We start from the raw sequence: 26,269 nt of genomic DNA, 5'->3' as shown, positions 1-26,269 counted from the left end.
GTTCAGAGACTTTCATTTTCTTTTTTTAACCCAGAAAAAGCAGTTGTTTTTTTTTTTTTTTTTTAAATTTTATTAGAACTTTATAGTTACACATAGTACTTGGGTTAATAGTTGCTTTTTCATTTAACATGCTTAGGTGTGCTTAGCTTTCTGACTTGTTGACCTTCAAAATTTATTTATAAACAGTGTGTATTAGAATAGGAATATAAGGCAAGAGTTATGATAATAGAGCTTGGTTTCTGCAGGAAACAAGTCTTGCCCTCTTCATCCCTCAAAAGGCAAGGGTGGCTGGTCCTTATTCAAGAGGTGTGGAACTGTAAGCACTCCAGATATTCAGATTTTGATTTAAAAAAATTTGGAAAATTTGCATAGACTTTACTAGTTCTACATTCTCAATCTGAAAATCCAAAATCTAAAATATTCCAAAATCCTTAGGGCTGCTCAACCTGTATATGTATTTAAAAGTGAAAACATGCCTTTATTTAAGTGTGAGCTCAGGTGGGGCTTAATCAGGTGGGTTTTCTGGATGCAGAATAAAGGGTGGCGCTATCCTCAGGGTGGGGGTGATGATGAGATGAAAAGCCCTATTCTCTTCTAGGTTGTCTTTTTCAACATGCAGCTGAAATCTAGGATTCTTACTAGAATTACCTCAGGGAGTTAGGACACTATCCCAGAGAGTCTTGCTTAAAAACCTGCATTGGCTGGTGTGGTGGCACACTCCTATAATCCCAGTGGTTTGGGAGGCTGAGGAAGGAGGATTGAGAGTTGAGGCCAGCCTCAGCAACAGCAAGGCCCTAAAGCAACTCAGTGAGATGCTGTCTCTAAATGAAATAAGGCTGGGAATGTGGCTCAGTGGTTGACTCCCCCTGAGTTCAATCCCAGGTACCAAAAACAAACAAACAAAACAAATAAACATCTACATCTCCTGGCTAGCACAGCACACGAATTCACTGTCACAATGAGCACAGGTCTGGATGTAGTTTGTCCTCCAAAGGTTCAGAAGCCAGGATGGTGTTAGGAGACTGAAATCTTTAAGAGGTGGGGTTTGGTGGGAGGACCTAGGTCACTGAGGGTGCTCCCCTGTGAAGGGGTGACTCTCAAAGAGCAAGAGCGAGTTGCTGTAAGAATGCTCTGCTTCCTGCCTCAGGACAAGACCTCCCACTTCTGCATGTGCTCCTGCCATGATGTCATCGGCAGTTAGGCTCTCACCAGAGGCTGAACCAACATGGTTGATCTTACGCTTTCATCCCCTAAACTATGAGCTAAATAAACTTTTTCTTTATAAAGTTTCCCAGCTTTAAGTATTTTGTCATAGTAATGAAAAAAGCTGACACCAGATTGGTCCTGGGGAAAGGTGGCTCAAGAAAGATGGGAGCATGGGAACCTTTCAGCACATGGGGCAGCCAAGGAGGTAGTAGCAGTAAAGGCACGACAAGGCCTTGGATTAACAGCTGGAGACACTTTACCCTAGGACACTGGGACCAACCAGGAGGCAGTGGGAGCTGTCATATGTAACCCTGCTCTCTGTATACTTGGAACATCCTTAATTATCCTTCATAATGCAATATGGCCCCATCATTCATCAGTTTGTTGAAACACTGAATCTTTTTAATTTTTTAGCCTAAAATACCTCTCAGTCAGTTAAAGCCTACTGAGTTTAATATCTATTGTATGAAGTGTGATGTTTACTTATAGGAAAGTTTTATTTTGCTATAAAATGTTGTACGTGGAAGGTATTTTCCTGCCATCTAACTCCAGACACTCTGCTACTGGATTGGCTACGTGTCCTCCCTTCCACAATACCCCAGGAGGATTCCGTCAGAAACATAATAGATTTGTTACATAGCTTGGTTAGATACATCTGAGGTAAATTAGGTGAGCTGTGAACCAGAAGCCCCCGTTATAGTTCTTCTGACAGAGTTAGGAATCACACATTTTTCTTAAGATAGACACCAATACAATAGCATCCAAATAATCTGTCTTCTTTCCCTCCATCTTCTTCCCGTCACCCCAACATTCGGGCTAGGTCACCTATAACAACTACCTTTCTTCACCAGTGAGCAAAAAAGACAGGCTTTTTGTGAGGATGCTAAACCTGCAAACCAAAATTTCTGAATACAGGTATATACTGAGTATGGGTGCACAGTTTTCCAAATTTAATTTCAAGTAAGCAATGGAGGAAATCATTCTTACCATCTTCTGTACAAAAATAAAGTCTTTGCTGTAAGTGGCTAGTGCTTTATTAAACAGTTTTCTTTCTAGGGAGGTCCACTTGTCCGTACCTACAAGGAAACAAAAAACTTTATAAGAACAGCTCACAGTTGCTGCTTCCTCTCCCCACCTTTAGTTGCTGGTTTGTTTAGTTAAGTTATACAACACAACAGCCTAGCAAGTTATATAATGCATATCAAACTTCTGAGAACAAAAAGCTGGTATAGTGTAATGGTTAGCTGACACTGGAGTTCCAAATTGCAGCTATGGCCTTGACCTTGACTTAGTTTTGTTACCAATGAAAATAGTTATAATTGTTTCTAGGTTTTTGTGAAGGTTAAAGAAGATAATGCACAAGCATGCTCAGCTTTAATAACTGGGAAATAGTGAGCACTCAATGAATTTTAGCTTTTACATAATTATTGTTTAGCTTTTACATAATCATTATTTTTTTTTTGAGAGTCAGCAGTCATGCAGCAAAGCATTCTTCAAGTGTGGATGGATTCTCGATGCTCACAATCTAGTGCAGAGACAAACCAGTAGGATATTGAGTTCAAGGTAAAAACTGCAATTTTGAAGGTAAAGGTGAGTTCCAATGGGGCAGAAAGCAGGAACACCACACTGGGGTCAGGGCCATAGGGAAAGTTTCCAGGTAGAGAAAACACCTGAGTGGAGTTTAAAGGACCCACAGAGGCAAGTTGGGCAATAAGGGGATGACGGGGATTCTGGGGAGAGGAAGCAGCAGGCTGCAAGCTGCAAGCCAGAGGCAACAGAGACGCTCACTTCATCCACTCATTCATTCACTTGAGATAGATTTACTAGGTGTCTACTATAAGCAAACGATGTGCCAACAAGAAAGAGCTAGCACACATGCCAGGTTCTAAGTGTCCTATATCATTAATCATTAGGTTCTACTAACAGCCCTGTAAGACTGAATTACTATTGTCTCATTTTACAGATGAGGAAACGTGTCTTCCATTTATTTATACTAGACCACAGTCTAGTATGGTTCAATCACAGGGTTACGGCAGAGGGAAGGTGGAGGAGGCTGGAGAGGTGAGAGGGATCAGTTCTTAACAGATCTGCACTGATGAGGGAGTCTACGGTGCTGGGCTGGTGCAGTGCCTTGCTGGTGAAATTAAATATTCATGTTTTTCTTCCACAAAACAGAAAGTCAGATATGCTAATGACATAAAGAATGGTACTGGCTTGTGTGGAGTAAGAAATGAAGCCACCATCTAAAGGTGCTTGCTATGGTTTGGACATGGTTTGAGTGTGTTCTCCAAGGGTTCATATGTTAGGAGTGTGGTCATATTAACAGTTGGTGGAAACTTTGAGAGCTGGAGGCTCCTCCCCAGTCACTCTCTGGCTTCCCATCTCACCATGGGTTCTCTTTGTATGTGCTCATATCATGACGCCATCCCACAAGTTGTGATGGTAAAAGGGCCCTTGCCAGAGGCCAAACTGATGGCTCCATTCAATCTTGGACTTTTAATCTCCAAAACTGTGAACTAAGTACCTTTTTATAAAAAGTACTCAGCCTCAGCTATTTCACTATAGCAAGAGAAAACTTCCTTAGTGATCTCCTGGGATCTCTAAGGAAGGTTCAGCTACTGTGGGTGGTTCACAGAAAACTCAACCCCACTATTCTGGCTTGCCACATTCTCAACATGTCTGATTCTTTAGATGGTTCATGGCTGGGCCTTTGACATTCTTCCACCACTTCTCAGAGCTCTGGCTCCCCAAACCACAGAATCTTTTCTCCCATTCAGGGCTAGTCCAAGGTTTCCATTTTGCAACTGATGGGTATGGAGAACAGGAAACCTGCATTGTTTCTTCTCTTCGAAGATTCAAGTAAAATCAGCAAATCAGGTGAAACCACTTTGAGCAGGCAGGTGCCTCCTTAAGTGTTGGGCAAGGATCCTAGGATCCTTGAGGGAATAAGTGCCTCAGTGATGTAAACCAACACTTTTTCTGTGATTCCTTGATGGATCCTCTAGCCAAAGCTCTGGCTCTCGACTTAGAATATGGTCTCTGTAGCTGGGCTAGTTCAAACCTCTACAAAGCACAGTAATTACTCAATTTCTTTGGTTTGCAAGTTTATCTTTTTCACTTCTAGAAGGAAAGAAGCTTTGCAGTGAATCCTCAGCAGCAGGAAGCACATTCCACAGGTTCTGGAGGCCTGGACCTCTTTGGCTGTGCAAAGCCAGCAACAGGAAGGAGAAGGGGGGCTTGGAGACATCTTGTGGAGTGGACATGAGCAGAGGAGGTTGGTGAGGCTTGGAGCTCTTCAGCCATTCTATCACCATTCATCAGATTCTTTCCAAAATCCCAGGCCTTGAGGTCCCCTCTCCCAACTGCTCCCACGAGTAGAACAAAAAGAGGAAGAGAGAGAGGATTAACCAACCAATTTAGCTGACTGGGCTGGGGTTGTGGTTCAGAGGAAAAGCGTTTGCTTAGCATGTGTGAGTCACTGGGTTCGATTCTCAGCACCACATGAAGATAAAATAAAGGTATTATGTCCACCTACAGCTAAAAAATGAACACTGAAAAAAATAAAAAGCGTGCTGAGGTTGTAGCTCAGCAATAGAGCACTCACCTCGCACACGAGGGGCCCTGGGTTCGATCCTCAGCACCACATAAAAATAAATAAATAAAATAAAGGTATGTGTCCAACTACAACCAAAAAGTAAATATTAAAAAAAAAAGCACCCCCTGTTCCTGTGGATGGAAGAATCACAGTCTTTGATACAGGAGTCCCCTATGTTTCTCTTTTGCTAGCAAAGCAAGAAACCTTAAAAAAAAAATTAGCTGACTGACCAAAAAGTCATGGTTCCTTTTAGGTGTCCATAAAAATAACAAACAGAAAAGAAAATAAAAATAAATAATAATAATAATGGAAGATTACCACAGTGACATGTCACACCAACTTATAAGGTGGTCAATCAGATGTGAAAGCACACACCTATAATCCGAGCTACTCAGGAGGCTGAGGCAGGAGAATCACAAGTTCAAGACAAGTCTCAGTAACTCGGTGAGACCCTGTCTCAAAATAAAAAATAAAAAGAGCTGGGATGGGGGGAGGGAGGTGGCTCAGTAGGTTAAGTGCCTCTGGGTTTAATCACCAGGAAGAAGGAGAAGGGAGGAGAAGAGAGAAGGAAGGTAAAGATGGGAGGAGGGAGGAGGGCGGGGAGAGGAGGAGGAGAAGGAAGAGAAGAAGAGTCACTACATGTGGAGGAGCACATTTGTAATCCCAGCTACTTGAGAGTCTGAGGCAAAAGAAGTGCAAGTTTGAGGCCAGCCTGGGCAACTTAGTGAGACCTGGTCTCAAAAAATAAAAAGGGATGGAGATGTAGCTCAGTGGTAGAGCACCCTCAGGTTCAATTCCAAGTACTGCCCGCCCCCCTCAAAAAAAAAATTAAAAAGAGCTGAGGAAAACCTCTCCCTACATCAATGAGAATCTTTCCAACCTCAACCAGACTGTAAGTTTCCTGAGTTAGTGTAGACTAAGACTCAATAAGACACTCACAGGGCCATCAGCCTTGTAAAGCCACTGTCCTGTCTCTCCAGCTGACACATTTTTCTCCACTCCATGTCAGGCTCACCACCTGACTCTGGTCCAAAGAGCAGCTGGTTTCCAGGTCATTCGGCTACTGAAAAGCACATCCTTTCATGTTTCTACATAGCCTATCAGCTGCCACCTGACAGGAGGCAAACTGACTTGCTGGCCCATCTGTTATGGAGGATCCCCAGGCCCCGTGGGAGAAGGAGAGCTCGAGGCGGTTTCCAGGGCTGCTGCTCTGTGATGGGATCTTTCATTGTCCAGATCCCAGAGTGCATTCTGCATAACTTGTCCTGAAGGGGAGCGGGCTGCTTGCTTCCTTTCTTCTGTGCCATTGTCTTACTCCGAGGCTGGGGCAGGAAGCACAGTCTAGAGAGGAAGAGATGGCTTCTCTGCATAATTCCAGGATCTGTGCTCACGTGCAAATGACAATGCTCTGTGTGTGTGTCCAACAGGGCATCCATGAAGTGACGGGCAGAGGCTGGGCCAGGCAACAAATCCATTCTCACACTCAACACTACAACTGGCCTCCTAATCTCAGGACTACCCACAGGGATTGAGTCTCCATCTCTGGGCTCCAAGGTAGAATTTTCAAGCCAAAGTCTGGCACATACAATAACATCTGAATGCACCTCCAGAAGGTGTGAACGTGATTCTGCCACTCACTCCTTTTGTGACCCCAGGCTAGTCTACTTTTCTGTTTTCTCACCTATGACATGAGGATGGTGGCCATTGCCCTGTGATTGACTGATCCTAAGTAGGTGCCCAATAGATGCTCTGGATCTTCACTGGCCACTTGGAGAGAAGATTCCAAATCAGCCTAGGGTCACAGGCCACACACTGCCCCTCTGATGTGTGCCCAGGGGCCCTCATGAAGACCACAGGTTCCTGTGTGTGCTCCTTACTCTGAGTATTTATAATCCACAGTGCTCCTGTTACTTCCCTCTTCTTCTACTCCCTGCCTCCAAAATCCCTCTGGAATCAAACATCAAGGAAAGGCTCAGGCGGTTCTGTGATCTGGGGTCTATCAGCACACAAGCACTCTCCTCATTCTTAGACAGGAATCTACGCCAACCTTTCTGGGATTCTGCATCTTGGACAAAGTCCAGGATAAAATGCAAAACCGAGGCAGGGGACTGCCACAAATCCTCCCCTCTCCTTCTGTCCTTCCCCTCTCTGTAAGATCCCTGCTGCCCACTCAGCAGGCACCCAGGGTTAGTGGGCTGACATCCCCCCAAACTCATTTGTTCCACCTGGGGATTCCTGGCTATTGGGCTATTATCAGCAGGGGCCCCTAACAAGACGATTAAGGCTAATGACAAAGAGCCTAATTAACTGGATAAAACTGGTGCTGGAACAGTATCCAGAGGAAAAATGCTCTGAGCTTCGGTTGCTGGGAAACAGGCTCTGGACTGTGGCTAATTTGGGGGCCATCTACAGTGAACCCAGGCAATTAAAAAGAGACATAGAGGGGGAGAGAAAGTTTGAACACAGTATCTTTTAGAGGGCCTTTCTGTCTTCCCTCCAGGATTTTAAAAACTTTTTTGATGCTGTTATTGTAGTTACACCAGAAAGACTGGTTCGTCATAGTAAAAGAGGATTGTTTCATACCTGACTTCCCCTCTCTATAGGGTTTTCATAGTGGGTGAAAGGCAGATAATTTTTTTAGGGTACAGGATGAAGCAAGCTGCTACCAAAGTTCCCCCTGAGGACAAAAGGGAGGGAGGCCCCAATCTGAATCTATATTTTGAACTTGTCCACTAAACATTTTCTTCACAAGTGCTATGTCAGGCAAGGCAAGAGGACAAGTGTTAATTCCATTCCTGCCTTGAGGGGACTGTGTCTCTATGCAGCTAGAGACATGGGTAAAGAATGCCTGAAAAATGAAACCACAGTTGTGTTTCTTACAAAGTATTCTCTTGAGAATGTAATTCTGTCTCCTCATCAAACTGGGGCAGCTTCCAAGGCAGAGAACAGGCCTTCCCCAAGGAATGGGTGTTTCCTCTAGGTTTCCCTCATCTCTAGGGCTCAGGGCAGGGTTTTAGGACTCAGTAGGTGCCCTGGCTGTGGTGGAAGCTGATAGTCTCTATGACCCTGGCCAAGACGCCAGGGCCAGATCTCAAGCCCCCTCCACTTTGTGCCCATCTGCAGAATGACCAGTTCAGTGGAGAAACCAAGGATGCTGCAAGCCAACTAATCACAGTCAGGCACCTCCCTGTTTTGGTTTCCCCACACTTAGACCTTCCCCACTTAGTGGCAACTGGGAATCACTGGAAACTACACATGGGTGGACAGTGTGGGGGGCAATACCAAGAGAGGGACAGTGAGCTGGACCATGTGTCCTTGAGTGAACTGAGTGCTGGGAGCCACTGCTGCAGTACCTTCCTCTGAGAATCTTGTACAGGACTCAGCTGACCACGGTAGTAAGCAGCCCACCCCAACTGGTTGGTCCTTCATCCCCTGGCATGTCTCTTCTGGCTCCCAGCATTGATCACTTTTTCCTTTTCTTACTGAATTGCTTGGGATGGAGTGGGAAAGGGAAGGTAATGAGCAAACCAGGAAGTGATCTTCACAGGTCTGTCTTTCTCCCTCAAACTTACAGCCTCTCTCCCTGAGCTCAGCCTTGCTGCCTCCCCTCCAGGGCACAGATAGGCCCTGGAGAGCTGACCTCTTTCTCTCGGTAACTGGAAGCCTAACATACAATCCCAGGATCAGGAGTTGTGGTGGGTGATACTGGCCACAGCTGCAGAGCTGGAAGCTAAAGGAGCTCTAAAAGACAGTGTTCTGGTGAGGCTGGATTTGAACCGACAGTCCTACTGGGGAGCAAGTGGATGGACCTCAACAGAAGAGCCAAGACAGTGTGGGGCCATGAGGGGTGGGATTCACCGCCACCAAGGAACCAAACAAGGGGGGGTCAGGAGTGGAGGGAAGGAGGTGGGATATGGGATAGGGTGGACTCTGCCACCTTCTCTACTGCTAAGGGCATGGAGTTTGGTCAGACTTTAGGGAGCAGTGACCTCTGCCCTTTCTGTTCAAAATTCTAGAATATTCTCTGGGGCCTGGTCTGCAGTCACTTCCTGGAGAAAGCAAGTGACTAGCAGATATAGGTGAGCACTCTTTTCCTTGGAGATGCTGACCCTTCATACCTCAGCTTCACCTCCTCAGCTCCACCTCTCATTACCTCTCACTCTCAAATGAGTCCAGAAAGCAAGAGTCTTTCCCTGTCTGCCTGGGGAGGAAGGAGAGGGCAGATGGGTAAGAGATTAGTTATGGGCCTCCAACCCCAAATGATCAATTTATTTTAGCAGAATTTTGGACCTTCTGGTTTCACATTCTTGGTAATGTCTTGGTGCTTTTAACTTATTTTGCTTGGGACTACATGGGGCTTCTAGCCCATAGTTTTCCAGTCTTTTTCATGTCATGACACGCATAAAAATAATATTTATTTGACACACTGGGAAGGACTGAAGGGGAATTGTGTCATATGAAGTTGTTTATAACTGGACATGACTAACCCTGAGGCTCTGGCCACTCCAGCCACACTGAGGCAGAGGGAGGCAGCATCTCAAAGCCCACAGTTGGGAAGCTCCTTTTAGCCAGTCCACTATGCAGAGAAGCTTGGGACAGGCTCCAAGAGGCTGGACAGCCTGTCAGGGCTTAATGGGCAGCAGATGATGGTGGAAATTAAGAGAAGATGGGACTGTTTCCATGGCAGATTAAAGAGAACTCCCACATCTTTCAACCCACTCTTGGGACAGACAGGAAACAATGGAGATGATATTAAGAAATCAAATACTTAGGACACTGGTTCAAAGATAGATTTCTTTTCTTTTTGGTGGTACTGGCAATTAAGCCCAGGAGTGCTCAGCACTAAGCTACATCCCCAGCCCTTTTTCTTTCATTTTTAGACAGTCTCATTAAGTGACCCAGGCTGGACTTGGATTTGCCCTCCTCCTGCCTCAGCCTCCCCAGTAGCTGGGATTATAGGCATGTGACACCACACCTGCTTAATGAAGAAGCCTGGCCTGGGCTTGCTGTAAATATTGAGGGACTTCAAGACTTTCCACCTAGTGACAACAGGCAGAAAGCCAACTCATGAGTAAGGCAAATGGTGGACACTTCAGTATCTGTAAAGAAGCCCTTACTTGCCAGACTTGTAATCCCAGTGGCTTGGGAGGCCGAGGCAGGAGGATCATGAGTTCAGAGTCAGCCTCAGCAAGACCCTGTCTCTAAATAAAGTATAAAAAAGGAAAAGGGATGTGTTTCAGTGGTTAAGTAACCCTGAGTTCAAAAAAAAAAGAAGCCCTCACCTTAGGCCACATCTGGTCACCTGTACCAAGGACTGGAAAGAGTATTACTAGGTCTGAATGCCCAGATGTTCAGCATCTACCTGGGAAGGTTCTGCTCAAGGCACCAAGGAAACCCTGAAATAACTAAAAATCAAGGGGCACTTGAGATTCAGCCCCTCTGAAATATAGAGAACCAGGGCAGAATTGTGAAGACCTCAGAATGAACAGGCTTACCAGAGTTAATGGACATAAAGATGTTGACCTCAGCTTTCTTTGTCACCTCTCAGGTTCCCCAACTAGTTTCCCTGTCTCTGTATGCTTCACACTCCATTCAAATCTCAAAGGCATCTTCTTCCCTCTTACTGGTAATGCTACCATTAATCCACACACTCCCCAAACCCTGTGTGTATGACGTCTTTCTCCTGTCATTAGAGTGACCCATTGTTTAAGAACTGCTTCCTCTAAGCTGCACAGCAGGACTCTGTCAATGTCTGTCACAGCCACTGTTGTATCTTAGTGCTCAGCACAATCCTTTGTACACAGTAAATTTTCAATAAGTAACAGATGAATAAATGAATAACAGCAGCTAAAAAGAATGTGCCACACCTGGGGCTACAAATACTACCTCTTACCTTTCCAACAACTCTACAAGGGATAGAACATGAATCCCATTTTACAGTGGAAAAAAATTTAAGGTTAGTGGTCGAGTGCTTGCCTAGCATGTTCAAGGCCCTGGGTTCAATCCTCAGCATTGCACAAAATAAGGCTGCAGAAGGCCAAGGGACTTGGTCAAGGGTGTAGCCAAGGTCTGGACCTACCGCTACTGGTTCCAAATCCCTGGGGGCTGCTGATGGGCACCAGCTCTGTATTGTACCCTCTGTGGCTCTATCCTCACCAGTTCACGGGCCTCACTTCCACTTGTGCAAGCACATTCTACTATCACATAGGTCTTGGCACACCCATGAGAAGCAGGAGTGCCTACCTAGACAAAGGCCTCACAGTGCTGGGCCAACGACACAAACATATCCATCTGCTGGGTCCCAGGAGGCTTGAGATCACAAATGGTGATTAGGACAGAACCAGTGTTATTTGTTATTAAAAATTATGAAAAAGCGACACAGCCAAACATGCAAGCAGCCTGCTTTCAGGTATCAACGGGGCACAGAGCTCCTGGCAACCTACCGGCATAGTGGTAATTTGCTAAAGGATGACATTTTAACCTGACTGGCTTCTGCAGCAGCAGCATTTCCAGAGCAGCCTGTGGATCCAGAGGAGAGAAAAGGCAAGAGTCAGTTACAGGTCTGTGTATCCTACAGAGATCATCTACCCAAAGGGGAAAGCGGTTAGCCCTGCTGAGCCCAGGGACGGAGGCACTAGAAAGAAGAGAGAGACTACTCTAATTTGGGCTTGCTTTCTGTTCAGCCCCCAACAAGACTCCTCATTCTGACACCCTCCCCAGCCCATGCTGGCAGACAGCTGGACATGTCACACTCAGGCAGCGACTGAGACTTCACTCCTTCCTAGGTGAAGGCCCACCAGCCTCAGAGAGACGGGGATTGTCTCTGGGAAGGTCTTCAAAGGAATGAGTGGGAGATTTGTAATTGTATTACACAAAAATCATGTCTCATTACAACTGAACGTAAGCAGCTGTATTAGGAATAACTACAAGTAGTCCCCCTAGAAAGCCTCACTAAGTAAATTAAACCTTTTAGATCTGCCTCGATGGGTTTTAAAAACAACACTGCAGGAAGTGTTGTTTTTTTTTTAAAGTGCAGTGGCGCACACCTGTAATCCCAGTTACTCAGGAGGCTGAGGCAGGAGTATCACAAGTTTGAGGTCAGTGTAGACAACTTAGCGAGAACTTGCCTCAAAATAAAAATTTAAAAAGGGTTGGGGGTGTATCTCAGTGGTAGAGCACTTGCTTAGCATGCGTGAGGCCCTGCGTTTAATCCCTGGTACCACAAAAACCTACCACCACCACCACTACAATAAAACACTGCAGGCAGAGTTGAGCAGTGTATGGAGCAAAGCCTGGAATCTTGATATTCCAAGTGTGACCCACAGATCATCAGTGCCAGCATCACTTAGGAGCTGTTTAGATGCAAAACCTTGGTCCCACCTCACACCCGCTGGATCAGAATAAGCATTTTAACAAGATTCCTCAGATATTCTTGTGCACATTAAAACTTTGAGGAGTGCTACTCTGCAACCCTAACCTCAAAGGGTGAAGAAGAGTTCTCCAACTCCTCCTAAGTGTAGTCTTATTCTACACAAGTACTTGAAGGGTATCATGGCATTGAGACATTAGTTTACTGTTACATTTTCATAAAATCTAAAAGTAGGAAGCTGGATCCAGTATGAGGAAGAACCATGTATTTATACAGAGAGGAAATGAGGTTACTGATGGAGTGATCTAGCCAGAAGGAAATAAGGGAACACCTGTAAAACTGTGTTAAAGATGGAAGAATGGAACCAACTGGTGAACTGTACACTTTTCATTGGGTTAGAGGTAAAAAGATTCTGTAAACACCAAACTTTGCTGATTTTCATAGCAAGGAGGACCATCTGCAAGTGTGACAGGCTACTTTGGGCAAACTCTTGTTTTAATAATGAGAAAAACTTGTACACAAGACAGTAATAGTTTTTCTGATATGAAATACAAGACAGATGAAAAGAAATTCTAATTTCCTAAGACAGATGTGCTCACAATTATTGCTTAAGTACAGATGTGTAGAAAAGAAGTCCAACTGGAGTTTTTTTTCTGCAGGCTTTTAAATCCTGACTTCTCACTGAGATAAGCAACACAGAGGCATGTGGACTGGCCATCATCTTACAAACTGTTTGTATGGCTCATGGGGCAATACAGACACTTGGGGAAATACTATTCAGAATTCTAATTGTGACACCTCGTTCTCATGGTTCCTTACCATCACATCACCTTTGGCCTCGAAGAGAGAGTGCAAAGCAAATTCAGAATTGGTCCCTCCACCTGGCAATGCACTTGAACAGCACAAATTCAGAAGATTCTCCACTGTTGGGAATAAAGAGAACCAGTGCATCAGAGAAAGCTCAGCATCACAGAAAAACACATCATCCTGGAGCCGGAGGTTCCAGTGAGAGCAGCAAGCTTCACCCACCCAGCTTCTCCCATATGCCAATACCTCGCTGCTGGAGGTCTTGGTTTTCCAGCTCTGGCCAAGGCTTCCATACCAGTGTGGCCTTGTGTGTGTCCTGGGCCAGGGCAGAGACATCCTGGAGTTCTGGGATCTCTGCTTGGAATCTCAAGCCAATGTTGATGCGTCTTTAGTAACAAGAAGAAAAACAACAGTGTGGTCTTGAATTTGATGGCCTAAGCCAAGGGCAACTGTCAGGAACTTGAAAAAGAAGGAAACCAGTTCCTTCTGCAAGAAGAACGCAGGGGCATTTCCTTACAGTGTGACCCTAAGATTCCAGGCATGGCTTCTTCACTGAGATAAGGAACAGCTTTAAGATTGGGGAGAATTGTTAGGGGGAGCGAGGGAGCAAGCTGGAGCCTTTCTAGTGCTCTGTAACTGGAGTGGAAAGGGGACTAATTCAAAGAAAACAGCTGCCCAGAGCATAGCTGATGGTACCATTTCATCAGGAAAGACATATAAGGTTAAGGTTTGTATATAATTTTTTATCCCTTTCAGATCACTTTTAAATACATTATTCTCTTAGCCTAACAGAGATCTGTGATGTACACAAGACACTAATAGTTATTTAATAAGAGTCAACCCAAGTCTAGAAAGGTTAACTTGATACAGATAAAAACCAAAATGGGCCAGAACTGGAGTTTTCTGATTTCTGACTCAGTATACTCCACTACTTAGTGCCTTTTCTGTGATTATCCATTGAAAGAACTTTTCCCTTCCCTAATACAATAGTGCCTCCTTATCTCCAGTTTTGTGTCCTGTGGTTTCAGTTACCCATGGTCAACTGAGGTCTGAAAATATTAAGTGGAAAAATTCCAGAAATAAGCAATTTATAAGTTTTAAATTTTATGTCATTCTGAGTAATGTGATGAAATCTATCCCCCCCCCCAGGATGTGAATCATCCCTTCGTCCAGAGTATCTACTCTGTATACACCACCCCTCTGTTCATCACTTAGTAGCCATCTAAGATATCAGCTAGAGTACTGAGGCATTGCAGTATTTGTATATAGGGTCTGGTACTATTGGAGGTTTCAGGCATCCACTGGAGGTCTTGGAACATATCTTCCATGGATAAGCAGGGACTACTGTACCTCGTACTGCCCATGCATGATTCAAGTACTCAACAAGCTCATCTGGAAGCGTGGCCAAGAATCTGACAGAGGAATTGGGAAAGCAGGAGGAGTCTCTTAAGAAGTCTGGACATCTAGACATGCCTCAATGTCACTGGGGATGTGAAAGCATGGTGGTCCACCTAGATTAGCTTATGAAGCCAGAGACAGGGATGTTAAGTTCTCTGAATCCAGTGCTTTACTCTTTCACTATGCATTTAGGCTTTGGCAAAGATCTTGAAATATTGGCAACTACAGGGAAATAAGAGTACTGAAGAAATACCAAAGTCCTACATTTCCACAACTTCTCTATCATTGGCCTCTCTGACTTAAAGGTACTGACTACTCTTCTCAAAGCCCCTGATCCCTTTCTTCAGCTGAGACTTCTGTCCTAAAAAATAATTGGCTTTTTCTTACGGTTCAACATCCACGGTCTGCTCTCCAGGCCCTGGGGTGATCGTCATGTTGCTGCCATCAATGCTATCTGAAACAAACAACAACAACAACAACAAAACCTGAGGTTACTGGCCAACAGGGAAGCAAGGCTGAAGAAACTGAAGCAAATGAGCTGTTAGCCTACCAGTCATAACAGGCCTGCTCCTCCACCAACCCATGTCCTTCACCAGAGAGTTGGATGCAATGTGGTTCTAGTGGCTCAAGGCCAGCCATTTCTCACACAGGTTGAGAAACCTGTCCCACACTGGCCTGTTAAGCTACGGTGTGGTTCCTGTGCAAGTATTCTTGCTCTAGAAAGAGATCTTGACCACAGGCTTCTCATGTTTTGTTTTGGTAAAGACTTAGTCTTGCTATGTAGCCCAGTAGCTCAAAAGTAGCCTGGAACTCAAAAGAGTCAAAGTGATCTTCTGCCTCAGCCTCCTGAGGAGCTGGGACTACAGGCTGGCACCATGACACCCAACTTTTCATGCTTGATCTTTATAAAGCCTGCTAAAATGTCAAGGCCTGGTCTTGCATATCATACCTAATCACTACTAAATGTTTATTCTATGTCTTCTACCATCATCCAAGACAGTCTGAGCATGTGCACCTAAAACTATTTCCTCATCCCAAAGAGATGGTAGGGATCACATCACTTTTTTCTTTCAATGAGACTGTGATTCCCTTGAGGATGAGGGCTGTATCTAAGAATATCTGAGCACCCCAGCACCGTCTCTGGTACATATAACAGATATTCCACATAAATCGGTGGGGTCAATCATAGACAGCTGAAGAGCCTGAGACACCCCCCCACCCAACCCTGCCCCCGGGCAGGACAGCACCCAGCACAGACAGGGATGGGGCTGACAGGCGACTCACTGGAACGGCACAGCAGCACCCGCGGGGTGGGCGTGAGGGGCGTGAGGGGCAGCTGCGGGTGGGCGCCAGGGCCGTGCCCCGCGATGAGGACGTTGCTGAAGAGCCCCGAGCCCTGGCGCACCGGGCTCAGCATGGGCGGGGGCGTGTAGGGGGGCAGCTCGTGGGTGGGGTCCAGCAGCAGATGGTCCCCGAGGACGCGCGGGGAGCGCAGCTGGCTCTGGTACAGGGTGGCGCCGGAGTAGGAGGCGGGGTTCGGGGTGTAGGAGGGCGGAGGTGGGATGAAGAGGGGCTCGGGCCGGTGCCGGAACTTCTTCTTCTCCTGCACGGTCTTGAGGGGCTCCTCAGCCTTGGCCACGGCGGGCTGGTGTTTCCGGGGGATTTCCTACAGACGGGACAACGACCTGATTCAAACAGGCTCCCCGCCACAGGCCAGCCCCACGGGTGCGGGGAAGGGGTCTCTATGGGGACGGACTCCCTTCCGCTTGTCCCCCTCCCGCTCCCACCACATCCGCTTCGGCCAAGGCGGGTTCTGGTGGCTGGGCCAGGAAGAAATCGGGGGGTCTGGGAAGCCGCCCCTGATGTCCGGAGCGAGCCGGGGGTGACGGGAAGGGTGGGTGGGCCAAAGAAATCAATTCAGATTCTCTTGGCTTCTCACTACATTCCCATCTGCTTGAGTGGAATCCAGCTGAGTGGGCTCCGCGGGGACAGAGAGCCCATGTTCTGAGAAGGGGGCAGAACCATCCGCTCAGGGCAGCAGGGCAGAGGGGCGCAGCCTGGCAGGGCTCCCAGGGCCGGCGACCCTCCCTGGGCTCTGCTGTGATCCTGAAGGCCCAGGCCTGCTGCGACCCTGAAGGCCCCGTTCTGGGGATCTGCTCAATCTCCCCCCCTGCCCACCCCTCACTGCTGCGCTGCACTGCAGCTCACTTGTAGCAAGCCCTCCTCCTGGGCCGGCTTCCTGTCAGCAGAGTTAGTTTATTTTATGGCAACGGAACCAAGCTTAGTCTGGAAGGAAGATCTGCCACATGGATACATATATACTCAATAAGTAAACACATGCACGTCAATAGAGAAGCAGGGCATGCCAAAGCCAAACAGAAACAGACTTGGGTTGTGTGCCAGCATCAGCCCTGAAAGGTCAAGGGCTGATGTGGGTGGGGGAGGCGGCAGGGATACCTGTGGAAAGGTTCTGAGCAGTCTGAGGTACCCTCCTGAGCACTGCAAGTCAGGGGCCAGTCACAGCTGCAGTTCCCAGCAACCCCTGAGCCCAGGGTGGCGCCTGATAGGAGCAACAGCAGGGGGTGATGGGAAGGGCTGGCCATGGTCATGTGACTGGCTGCCTCCAGACCATGTGACTTGCCCCACTGGGCCCCTTATCTCTGAGCTCCTCCTGCTTGCAACAGGCTCTCCCTCAGCATCCTTGTCTTCCAAGGTGCCTTGCCAACTTCTAAGACTGGAGTCTAGGAAGGCAGAGAGCTGGGGAAAGAAGGCAGCAGAGGGTCTCAGGCTCCAGGCTTCAGTGTGGAGGTTCCTAAGTCCTGCCTCAGCCACAGGGGGCTCTCAGGCCACAGCTCCATAGCCCACCTCTTCTCCCCACCAGAGGGCTCCTCACCGCCTGAGTCTGTGGGGGAGAGGCTGAAATGAAGAGAGGTTGAGGTAGAGAAAGGTGGACAGAGAAGGCTGAGGTGGAAAGAGAAAACTGAGGTGGAGAGGAGGCCAAGGTACAGAGAGGAGGCTGAGGTGGAGAGAGGCAGCTATGGAGAATGGAGGAAGGAGGCTCAACAACTCCCTGCTCAATGCCAACTGAGGAGCAATCCTGAAACTTTAGCCCTGTTTCTGGGTGACTGATGAGGTCATGTAAGTACACGTGGACCTCACAGTGATCTCAGCTCTGCCCTGGAATCTAGACTTTAGATCACAGGGCCTGAGGTCCCTTTTGGCCTTCTCCTCTAGCCTCCTGTCCTGCTATTCCACCTCTATTCTAGGATTTTCTCATCCTCCAGGCAAGGCTGTGAGCCACTTGGACCAGAGAAGCTACTCAGAATGTCACACTTGGCTGTCATGTGACAGGAAGTATTTGCAATGTTCCACCCCACTAAGCTATCTGGATTCTGGAAGTGCGGACAAGCACCAAGAGCTTTTAAAACCTTCTGGCTACAACATCATGTACAACCACAAAAACTGTACTCCATGTAGGTATGATATGTCAAAATACATTCTATGGTCCTGTATAACTAGAAAGAACAAATAATAAAATAAAAGAGCTTCTGGCTACAGAGAACTGGGAGAACTATTGATGAGTCCAACCTTCTCTAGTTCAAGGGATTAAATCAAGACTCTCAGAGGGTAAGGGGCTCAACTGCCCTTGTCCTATTTGGTGAGACATAGAGCTCAGAATTCAAGGCTCCTCTAAGACATTTTAATTTCTTTACATCGCGTGCCAGGATCTTGCTCACATTCATTCAATTCCACCCCCATGTTTCCACTTCAGCCTATCTCTCGACTTAGAAAGTCTCTTACCCTGCAATTAAGCCAACTTCATCCCTCCCTTCAAAGCCTGCTCAGAACTTCCCTACAATGATCTCCTGTGCAAACTCACACCAAACTCCCTTGTCTGTCCCTAGTGCCTCATTACTTCAGGCCACCTGGTGTACAAACACACCTTGATTTATGATGGGGCTATGTTTCCATAAACCCATTGTAAGTATTTTAAGTGGAAATGCATTGAACACCCCTAACCTACTGAGCATCCTACCTTAGGATCATAGCGCACTATGGAGTCTTAGTTATTTCCCCTAGAGATGGCAGGGCTGACTGGGCACTGTGGCTTGATGCCACTGCCCAGCATTGTGAATGAGAACTGAACTGCATATGGCTAGCCCAGGAAAAGATCAATATTCAAAATTCAAAGTATGGTTTCTACTGAATGCACTTTTGTACCACTGTAAAGTTGAAAACTTGTAAGGGGACTGTCTGCATTGCCATCCATCTCTTCAGCCACCATCTTGAATGAATGAGTCTTGGTTGTGTTGCCTGGACTGTGACTACTGTGTGACTAGGAACCCTTGACTGAGATTTCTCCAAGATTAAATGCAGTGCATTTAAATCAGGAACTTCCCTGAGCAGAGAGGTGGCTTGGATATGCCATTTCATCTCTGCCTGTTGCTGACGCCCTCCTGTCATCTTCTGAGAATCTTCACCTCTGGAGGTTCTCTATCGGTCTCTCTTCTGAGGCCTTGGTATCACACAGAACCAAACTGTCTCTTTCTGGACGTTCCTAGTTCCCTTAATTGTGCACTCCAATCCTATTCTAGCTCAGCTCTACTCTCATTGCCTCCTGGATTCTCAGCAACCATCTATTCTCTAAGGAGAAACAGGACCCAACACACTACTCTGTGGGAAGGGACAAGTGTGATACAGTCAGTCTCCCCAGGAGAGAGAGAGAGAAAGAGAGGAATTTGAGGAAGGGAAGGAGAACGTTAACAGTTCAGTGAGAAACACAAATCACTTTGCTTTCCTGAGATTAGGGGTAGGTGGCTCTCAGTAGAACTACTTTGGGAACTTGAACAAATTGGGTTCTCAGATATGATGTTGAAAATATTAAGCATGTGTTAAGGCTGATCATCAGAATAGATGCCAGGGCTACAGCCTTGAGGCCCTGCGGTTCCAGGGGTTACCTCTTTGGTGGCTGGATTTGGGGAGGTCTAGTGGTCCTGGGAAATAGTCAGGGCCCTGGGCAACAGCTGATATTACCTGGATAAATCATACCATATTTTAATAACTGGCATGGTTGTATTGGTGACTTCCAACCAAATTATCCTCTGTTTAAACCTGGGAACACCTTGAGGTGTCTAATGCAGCCCATCAACCTGGAAGAGTAACAGGTGTTTAAAGGGCAGTGGGCAGGTGGCCAGGGGGGGCTCAGCCCCAAGAGGAGGTCAGGTCAGTGACTCTGGAAGAGCTATCCCCATCTCCAAGAAAGCAAAGGGATGTCCCCACTCCAGGCAGGTGGGGCAGAGCAGCAACTCACAGCAGGCGCGTGGGGGGCAGCCCCCTGGGGGGAGTGAGGGGGAGAGAGGGTCATCCTCACGAGCACAGGCATCTCGTCGTCCGACACCGAGCTGGCTGGCTTGTCTCTGGCGGAGGGGACGGCAACGACGCTGTTGGTGAACCCCTGAGAGCTGGGCTTGGGCGGGAGAAGCTTGACAGGGACAGACACGGGCATGACCATAGGCGTGAGGCTTTCTGCCTCGGGAGGGAGCTGCGGTGGCGGTGGAGGCGGAGGCGGCAGTGGCGGCTGGGGCGGAGGCGGCTGGGCCTTCTCTCCTTCCTCCTACACAGACAATAAAGGCTTTGATCCTGGGCTGAGAGCAGCTCTCCCAAAGGGGATGATGCACTTGCTTTTCCCAAAAGATTCCAGGACATCAGGTGTGGGTGACAGGGAACCACTGCTGCCAGTGGTTTCCTTCCTACAAGCCTGGGTCCCTAGGTTTAGTAATGGCAGTTGAGGTAGATAAGGCCATGCATTCTGTTTTCTACATTTAAAACATCTTGACCATATATCACTTGTATGTTAAAATATTTTTAAAAACTTTGTGGTTGTCATTGCTTTTAAGGACAATGACACTGACTTGTAATCAGTAAAAACAAAATACGTGATCTTCTGTAGGAGCATTTAATTCCATGGGCTTCAGTTTTCTATGTCAGGCTGAAATTGGCCACCTATCCTATATTTTATTTGGGTTAAGAAATCACACTGAAAATGCAAAACCTGTTATTTTTTTAAAAAGTGAAGTTCTTTTATCTGGCCTGGCCAGGAGATGAACAGATCTGGGTAATCCACATTTTGATTAACACAGAAATAATCTCTTAGACTTTAAGATCAAGAAATTCTGAGAAAATTCTTTGAATTTTAATTAACTTAATTAATTCATGGACAGTATACTACCTAGATATTCTACGTGGATAATCCAGAGGGTGTTTAAGGCTCTTTGGATACTAGAACCAAACACCTTTGCACTGGCAAACACAAAATTCTGGCTGAGTGCCTGATGGTTACATCCTCTTTCCTTGGCCACTGACCACTGATCTTGAAGGCTCTAATGGCTGTCGATTTGGGTCCTTCAAGTAGCAAAAATTAAAAATAAGGTGGCATTTACATATGTGGGTCTTTTTTTTTTTTTTCCTGTCTTCTCTGGGAAGTAGAGAGGCCCCTATTTGATCGTTCTTCGTAAGGCCAGGGAAGTAGGGCTGTTGACCTGGCTGGTTCCCAGCATCCAAGCTGAAGTCTTATCTGGTTCGGGGAGAACTATGCCTCCCCAGGTGCCCACATAGGGCTCCCATCCCAATTTCTCACACAGTTTTTCTGACGGCGGCAAAGCAAAGCAAGCAGCACATGGTTTGAGAAGGACCAGGGACTAGGTCCTGCTAACCTGTTTGAGGCTGGGGGACGCCCTCATTCCACCGTGGGACCGCATGTGGCCATTCAGGGCAGGCAGGCTCTTGAACTCTTTCAGGCAGATGGAGCATGTCAGCTTGCTCTTGGCATCAAACTGTTCCCCAAACACTCCTTTGGGTTGGCCACTACTCAAGGGGTAGGGCCAAATGGAGAGGACACACACACATTGAGGAAGGAGAAACAGCAGTTTATCACAAGACCTCTCACCCACAGCATACCCATTTTATTCATCCAATGCTCCCCTGTCTGATGCCCAGAACCCTTCAGAGAACCAAGCCCAACTTGATGAAAAACTGAGGCTCAGAGTGGGAAAGGGCTTTCTTAAAAGCATATGAGAGTTGACCAACACATCCTCCTTATCCCAGGCCTTCAGGAACTAGGGTTCTCCCACCAAGGGTTTACTGCCCTTCCGGAGTCAGCTTGAGCACATCTCCTCTGAATGGCTTCTCTGAGAGACACTTAAGTCCCTTGGGGTAAGTCCCCTTGGGTAGTCTGTACCGCATGTTTCAGCAGTCTACCAGGATCTGGCTTCGTCTTTAATTTTTCACCATGGCTATGAGAGGAGAGAGCCAGGCTATGGTATTACCACTGCATTCTCAAAGCCCAGCTCTGTGCCTGGCACACAGCAGGCACTCAATAAATCCTAACTGATTAAATGGATAGTGGACAGAATAAGGGCTTTGGAGTTATTCCCAACATTGCTACTTACTTAATGTATACCCTTAAGCTCTGAGACTCAGTTTTCTCATTTCTAAAATGAAAACAGTATGAGCTAAATGGTTATTGAATGCTTGCTATTTTGGAGGGGGGGGTGGTTGTTGGGGATTGAACCTAGGGCCTTACACGCGCAAGGCAAATGCGTTACCACGGAGGGCTTCCTACGGACAAGGCACATGATAACCACTGTGTTATTTCACTATACACAATACACGGTGCCAAGCACACAATCACTGCTCAAACACAACTGCTATTATTATTCCTATGCTTCTTTGAAAAATTGACTCTGAATTTAAAAATTAATCATGAGAAACAACCCAGTAAAACTCCCAGTCTCCGAAAATACCACCAAGCCTCCATTCATCCTACCTTGACTCAGGGGACCCCGGCTGGGCTCTCCCATCAGGTAGGTGCATCTAATTGTGAGCCAAGCAGGACACCGAAAGAAAAGAAGAAAGAGAAAAAAAATTGTGTTTCTGAAGTGGGGTTTTTTGACCCATGTGAACACTAGGGCCTAGCCTTCCAGAGCTTTCCCACTCCCAATGACCCTGCTCATGCCCACTTAAGCCTTCACTCTTCTGCACCTCATTTCCTTCACTTATATGCCCCTGACTAGGGACCACTGCCCTCTTCCTGGAGCAGCCACAAGCCCACTAGGATGCAAACTTCCTCCACCTTTCTCCCAGTGCATCCACTCTGTGCACAGACCAGGCACCATCCTCATGCCCACAAGGAACACAGAGGAAAGCTGGATGACTCAGCCTCAGGCCCCAAGACCACATGCAGGTTTCTTTTATAAAAGCTTTAAAAGCCCTGGCCATGGACTCTCATCCTTGTATTCACAAAGGCCCTCACAGACCCAGTTACTTCTTGGTCTGTGTCCCTGATGAAACAAGGTCCAGAGCAAGTTCACCTGTGGCCTTCAGCTTCCCTTAAGCCCTTTCTCCACCCCAGTAGTTCCAGATTGGGGTCCAAGATCCTGTCGCACAAGTCTGTAGCACTTGGAACATGCCTAAGTACTCGGTGCACACAGTGGTCATTATCAGAACTAACCAAGAGTTAATAACTATGGCTCACAGACTCAATCTGGCCTGCAGACATGTTTTATTTGGCTAGATTGTTTTTTAAAAAATTCTGAATGAGACAGGGTGTCTGCTGTCCAGTTTACTACAGTCTCCACCACTACCAATTGTCTCATACAGGCCATTTTGCTTATTCATGTTACCATCCTAGATTCTGTGACAGCTAAGGTTCATTTCTGCAACTATATGCAGCATCCCCTTTGGGAGAGTCACAATGCACACTGGCACATTAAAGGCTCTGAGAAGCCCTACATATAGCAACCTGTTCTACCCTGAGAAACTCCAAATTTATCCAACAAATCCATTATTTCCCCAGCAATATCCATTAATATTCTGTTGAACTGCTGTTCTGAACTTTGAGAAATGCTGTCATAATGGTCCCAAAGGGGGGGATCAGATTCATAGGGATTACCCAGAGGATACAAATTTAAGGGGGTGAGACACCCATCCTCACTGTGTGATCCCTGGCGTGTGACTCAAGGTCTTGATCATTACATGAATCACTTAGGATATGATACAGTATTTTGACCATCACCTTAGTGAGATTATAAGCTCTATGGGCAAAGGACTGAATCAAAACTGAGCATCCTGCACAGTGAGTGTCTGGCACATGTAGGTTAATGTTTATGAAACATATAAAGAAGAAAAAGGTTGATAGGTGGACAGAGGATTGGGTACTGCAGAGGCTCAGCCCTGGCTAGCCCTGTAGCAAACTGAGATGGGGGAGACACTTCCACTGTGAGAATACCTGGGGCCACATGGCACTGGGAGACGGCTGCTGATGCTGAGGCCCCATGTTGTTGAGGTGGATCCCACTGGGGGAGAGGAGTGGTCGGTGGGGGAGGGCACTGCTAACCCGGGTCAGGTCCGAACTTGCTGGGTCTCCCATTCCTGTATCAGGAGGCCCCAGATCCCCGTGGGAGCTCAGCATGGCCGGGGCCTGCCTGTCACTAGAATAAGTCTTCAGTTGACTGTCCTCACGCTGCTGGTGCTGGGGCAGGTGGCTTTGCTGGTAGAGGGGGTGGCTGTAGGGTTGCTGGGGCTCTTGGTAGTAGTACTGGGGCATGGAGCCCAGATGAATCAGCTGAACAGCGTGCGCCTGCTCCGGGGTGTACTGATGAGGGTCCCTGTGGTAAGAAGGGGGCTGCAGATGCACTGGTTGCTGCTGCTGTTCTTGCAAGTGCTGCATCATGGGTTGGGGCTGGTAATACTGAGGTATCTGCATTGAACTCTGCCGCTGCTGCAGTGGTAGCTGCTGTTGCGACTGCGGCTGCGGCTGAGGCTGTGGTGGGCGAGTCTGTTGCTGTTGCTGCTGCTGCTGCTGCTGCTGCTGCTGCTGCTGTTGTTGCTGCTGCTGCTGTTGCTGCTGTATTTCTTGCATGGAGATCCGCTGCTGCCCTGCTTGCTGCTGTTGTTGCTGTGGATAATACTGGTGCTGCTGCATCTGTTGCATGTGCTGTGACAGCATCTGTGGGGTTTGCAGCGGCTGTCCTCCCTGCATTGGCATCTGAACCAGTGACTGCTGGTAGTCATAATACAGGTGCCCTTGGGACGGGTGCTGCCCGACCTGAAAGGCTGGTTTGGACAATCCCCCAGTGAAACCAGGGTGAGCCTGCTGGGCCACCTGCTGGTAGCGGGAAGGTATAGCCGGTGCTGGGGGCTCCATGGGCTTCTGAGACAGCAGCTGGCGCAGGGCACTATCAGGGGCTCCATCCATCACTGCTGACTGGGTGTGCAGCACCTGGGCCATATTGTTGACCTGAATTCGCAGGTTTTGGTTGGCGAACACCTGGGTGAAAGAGTCCAGCTTGTGTAAGACACCACTGGTGAGCTTCTGGGTCCGGATCTCGCTGGCTTGGGAGTAGGTATACTGGTAGCCATCAGCGGGCTCCACCTGGGCGGGTGCCCCCCACATCATATTTGAGTTGGCCAGGTTGCCACGTAGCTGGACATGGTTTCCAGGCCCTGCATGGCCTCCCCACCCTCCCTGCCTCGAGGTATCCATTTGGCCAAGGTTTTTGGAACCAACAGGTAGGCCCAGACTATCCCGAGTATCTTGAGGGAAGTGGGGGGAGATGGGCGAGGCCTGAGCGGCATCCATTCCACCCCCTGTGACTGTATTCCCATAGTTGTGGTTCAGCCCACTGTGGACACCAAGGGGTGGCTGTTGGTAGAAAAGGTTCTCACCACCATGGGCCACGTGGTTGGTCTTGTACAGTTGCTGATCTCCCATGGTGTCTGCCTTGGTTATGAATGTCCAGCCACAAAACCATAAAAAAAGGTAAGTGAAGAAAACCCAAAAAGACGGAAACCCTGAGAAGCTGAGAGAAAGCGTCCACACTACTCCATGGCTGACATCTCTGTAAAGGAGGCTGGAGCCAGGGGTTCCTCTTGGCCTGTACCACTCATCTGCAGAGCCCGGGGTTTTACATCCTCACCCGAGCTGAGGTATGGACCAAACACCACTGTGGTGAGGAGACGCTGCTCACACCTGTAAGACAAGACACAAAGAACAGGAAACAGTTTACTTAGATGTTTCATGACAAGCAATTCTCTCCAATACTACCAGTTATAAAATACATACATACATACATACATACACACACACACACACACACACACACACATATATATATATATATAAAATAGGACATTCAATTAGAAACAGCCGGTGTCATACATTTCACATCCTTTGCAATGGTTCTGCCGATCTGGACTCTCCCATGAGGTGTCAAGAGTTCTCTTACTTTCAAGCCACTGTTCAATGGCTCATTAGTTTATTGATTTGTTAATTTACTGTTTTGTTCATTGATTAATTCACCTGTTCTTCTGGGACCCTGCTATTGCAAATCTGGCACTATTCTGGGACCTGTGGGGGATATGAAGGAGTTTAGGACATGCAATTTATTTGTTCAACAAATATTTTAGACACCTACCAAGTATAAGCTTGATGCTGGGAGATGATTAAGACATGGACCTAACCTTGAGGGGCTGATAATTAGAAAAGGTGATGGGGTACATAAATCACTACAACACAAAGAGGAAAGACCTGTATGTGATTAAAAAAAAAAAGTAGAGGTGACAAAAGGAGATTTGGGAATTCAGAGACTAGAGAGCCTATTTGCATTGTAGCAGAATAGAAATGGAGAGGGGTTGGAAGGAGGAGTAGATGGATCATCAGCTCAACCTAACAGTTGCCTGGCTTCTGTGGTCCCTGCTCAGGGAAATGCTTCTACCTGGCCAGAAGCTTATGCCATCCATGATCTGGCATAAAAATGTTGCCTGGATCAATAAGTTTTTCTCTTTGAGAAACTTGAACAGGAAACTGGAGAGACTGGTCTGGTCTGGTTTGAGTC

The 26,269-nt window shown here is 47.2% G+C and overlaps 1 protein-coding gene across 20 annotated transcripts in view; it reads right to left on the bottom strand.

Annotated features, from left to right (window-relative positions):
* Trerf1 (transcriptional regulating factor 1) overlaps window positions 1-26,269 on the bottom strand; it is a 214,395-nt gene that overhangs the window by 16,543 nt on the left and 171,583 nt on the right. For 16 of the 20 annotated variants that reach the window (XM_040282664.2, XM_078020010.1, XM_040282658.2 and 13 more), the window contains 10 exons: window positions 23,662-25,404; window positions 22,201-22,247; window positions 21,089-21,239; window positions 19,687-19,989; window positions 15,660-16,041; window positions 14,763-14,829; window positions 13,224-13,363; window positions 12,990-13,093; window positions 11,245-11,320; window positions 2,194-2,282 (listed from right to left, as the gene is read on the bottom strand). In XM_040282664.2, the coding sequence (XP_040138598.2) occupies window positions 2,194-2,282; window positions 11,245-11,320; window positions 12,990-13,093; window positions 13,224-13,363; window positions 14,763-14,829; window positions 15,660-16,041; window positions 19,687-19,989; window positions 21,089-21,239; window positions 22,201-22,247; window positions 23,662-25,146 (2,844 nt within the window). In that variant the 5' untranslated portion in view covers window positions 25,147-25,404. The remainder of the gene's footprint in view (window positions 1-2,193; window positions 2,283-11,244; window positions 11,321-12,989; window positions 13,094-13,223; window positions 13,364-14,762; window positions 14,830-15,659; window positions 16,042-19,686; window positions 19,990-21,088; window positions 21,240-22,200; window positions 22,248-23,661; window positions 25,405-26,269) is intronic. The other 4 variants (XM_021721906.3, XM_005318685.5, XM_021721909.3 and 1 more) reach the window with 2 other exon arrangements.

Source organism: Ictidomys tridecemlineatus, chromosome 8 (genome assembly GCF_052094955.1).
Source record: "Ictidomys tridecemlineatus isolate mIctTri1 chromosome 8, mIctTri1.hap1, whole genome shotgun sequence".
NCBI classification, from domain to species: Eukaryota; Metazoa; Chordata; class Mammalia; order Rodentia; family Sciuridae; genus Ictidomys; species Ictidomys tridecemlineatus.
The sequence above is the reverse complement of the archived record's forward strand: the minus strand, read 5'-3'. Positions and strand labels throughout refer to the sequence as shown.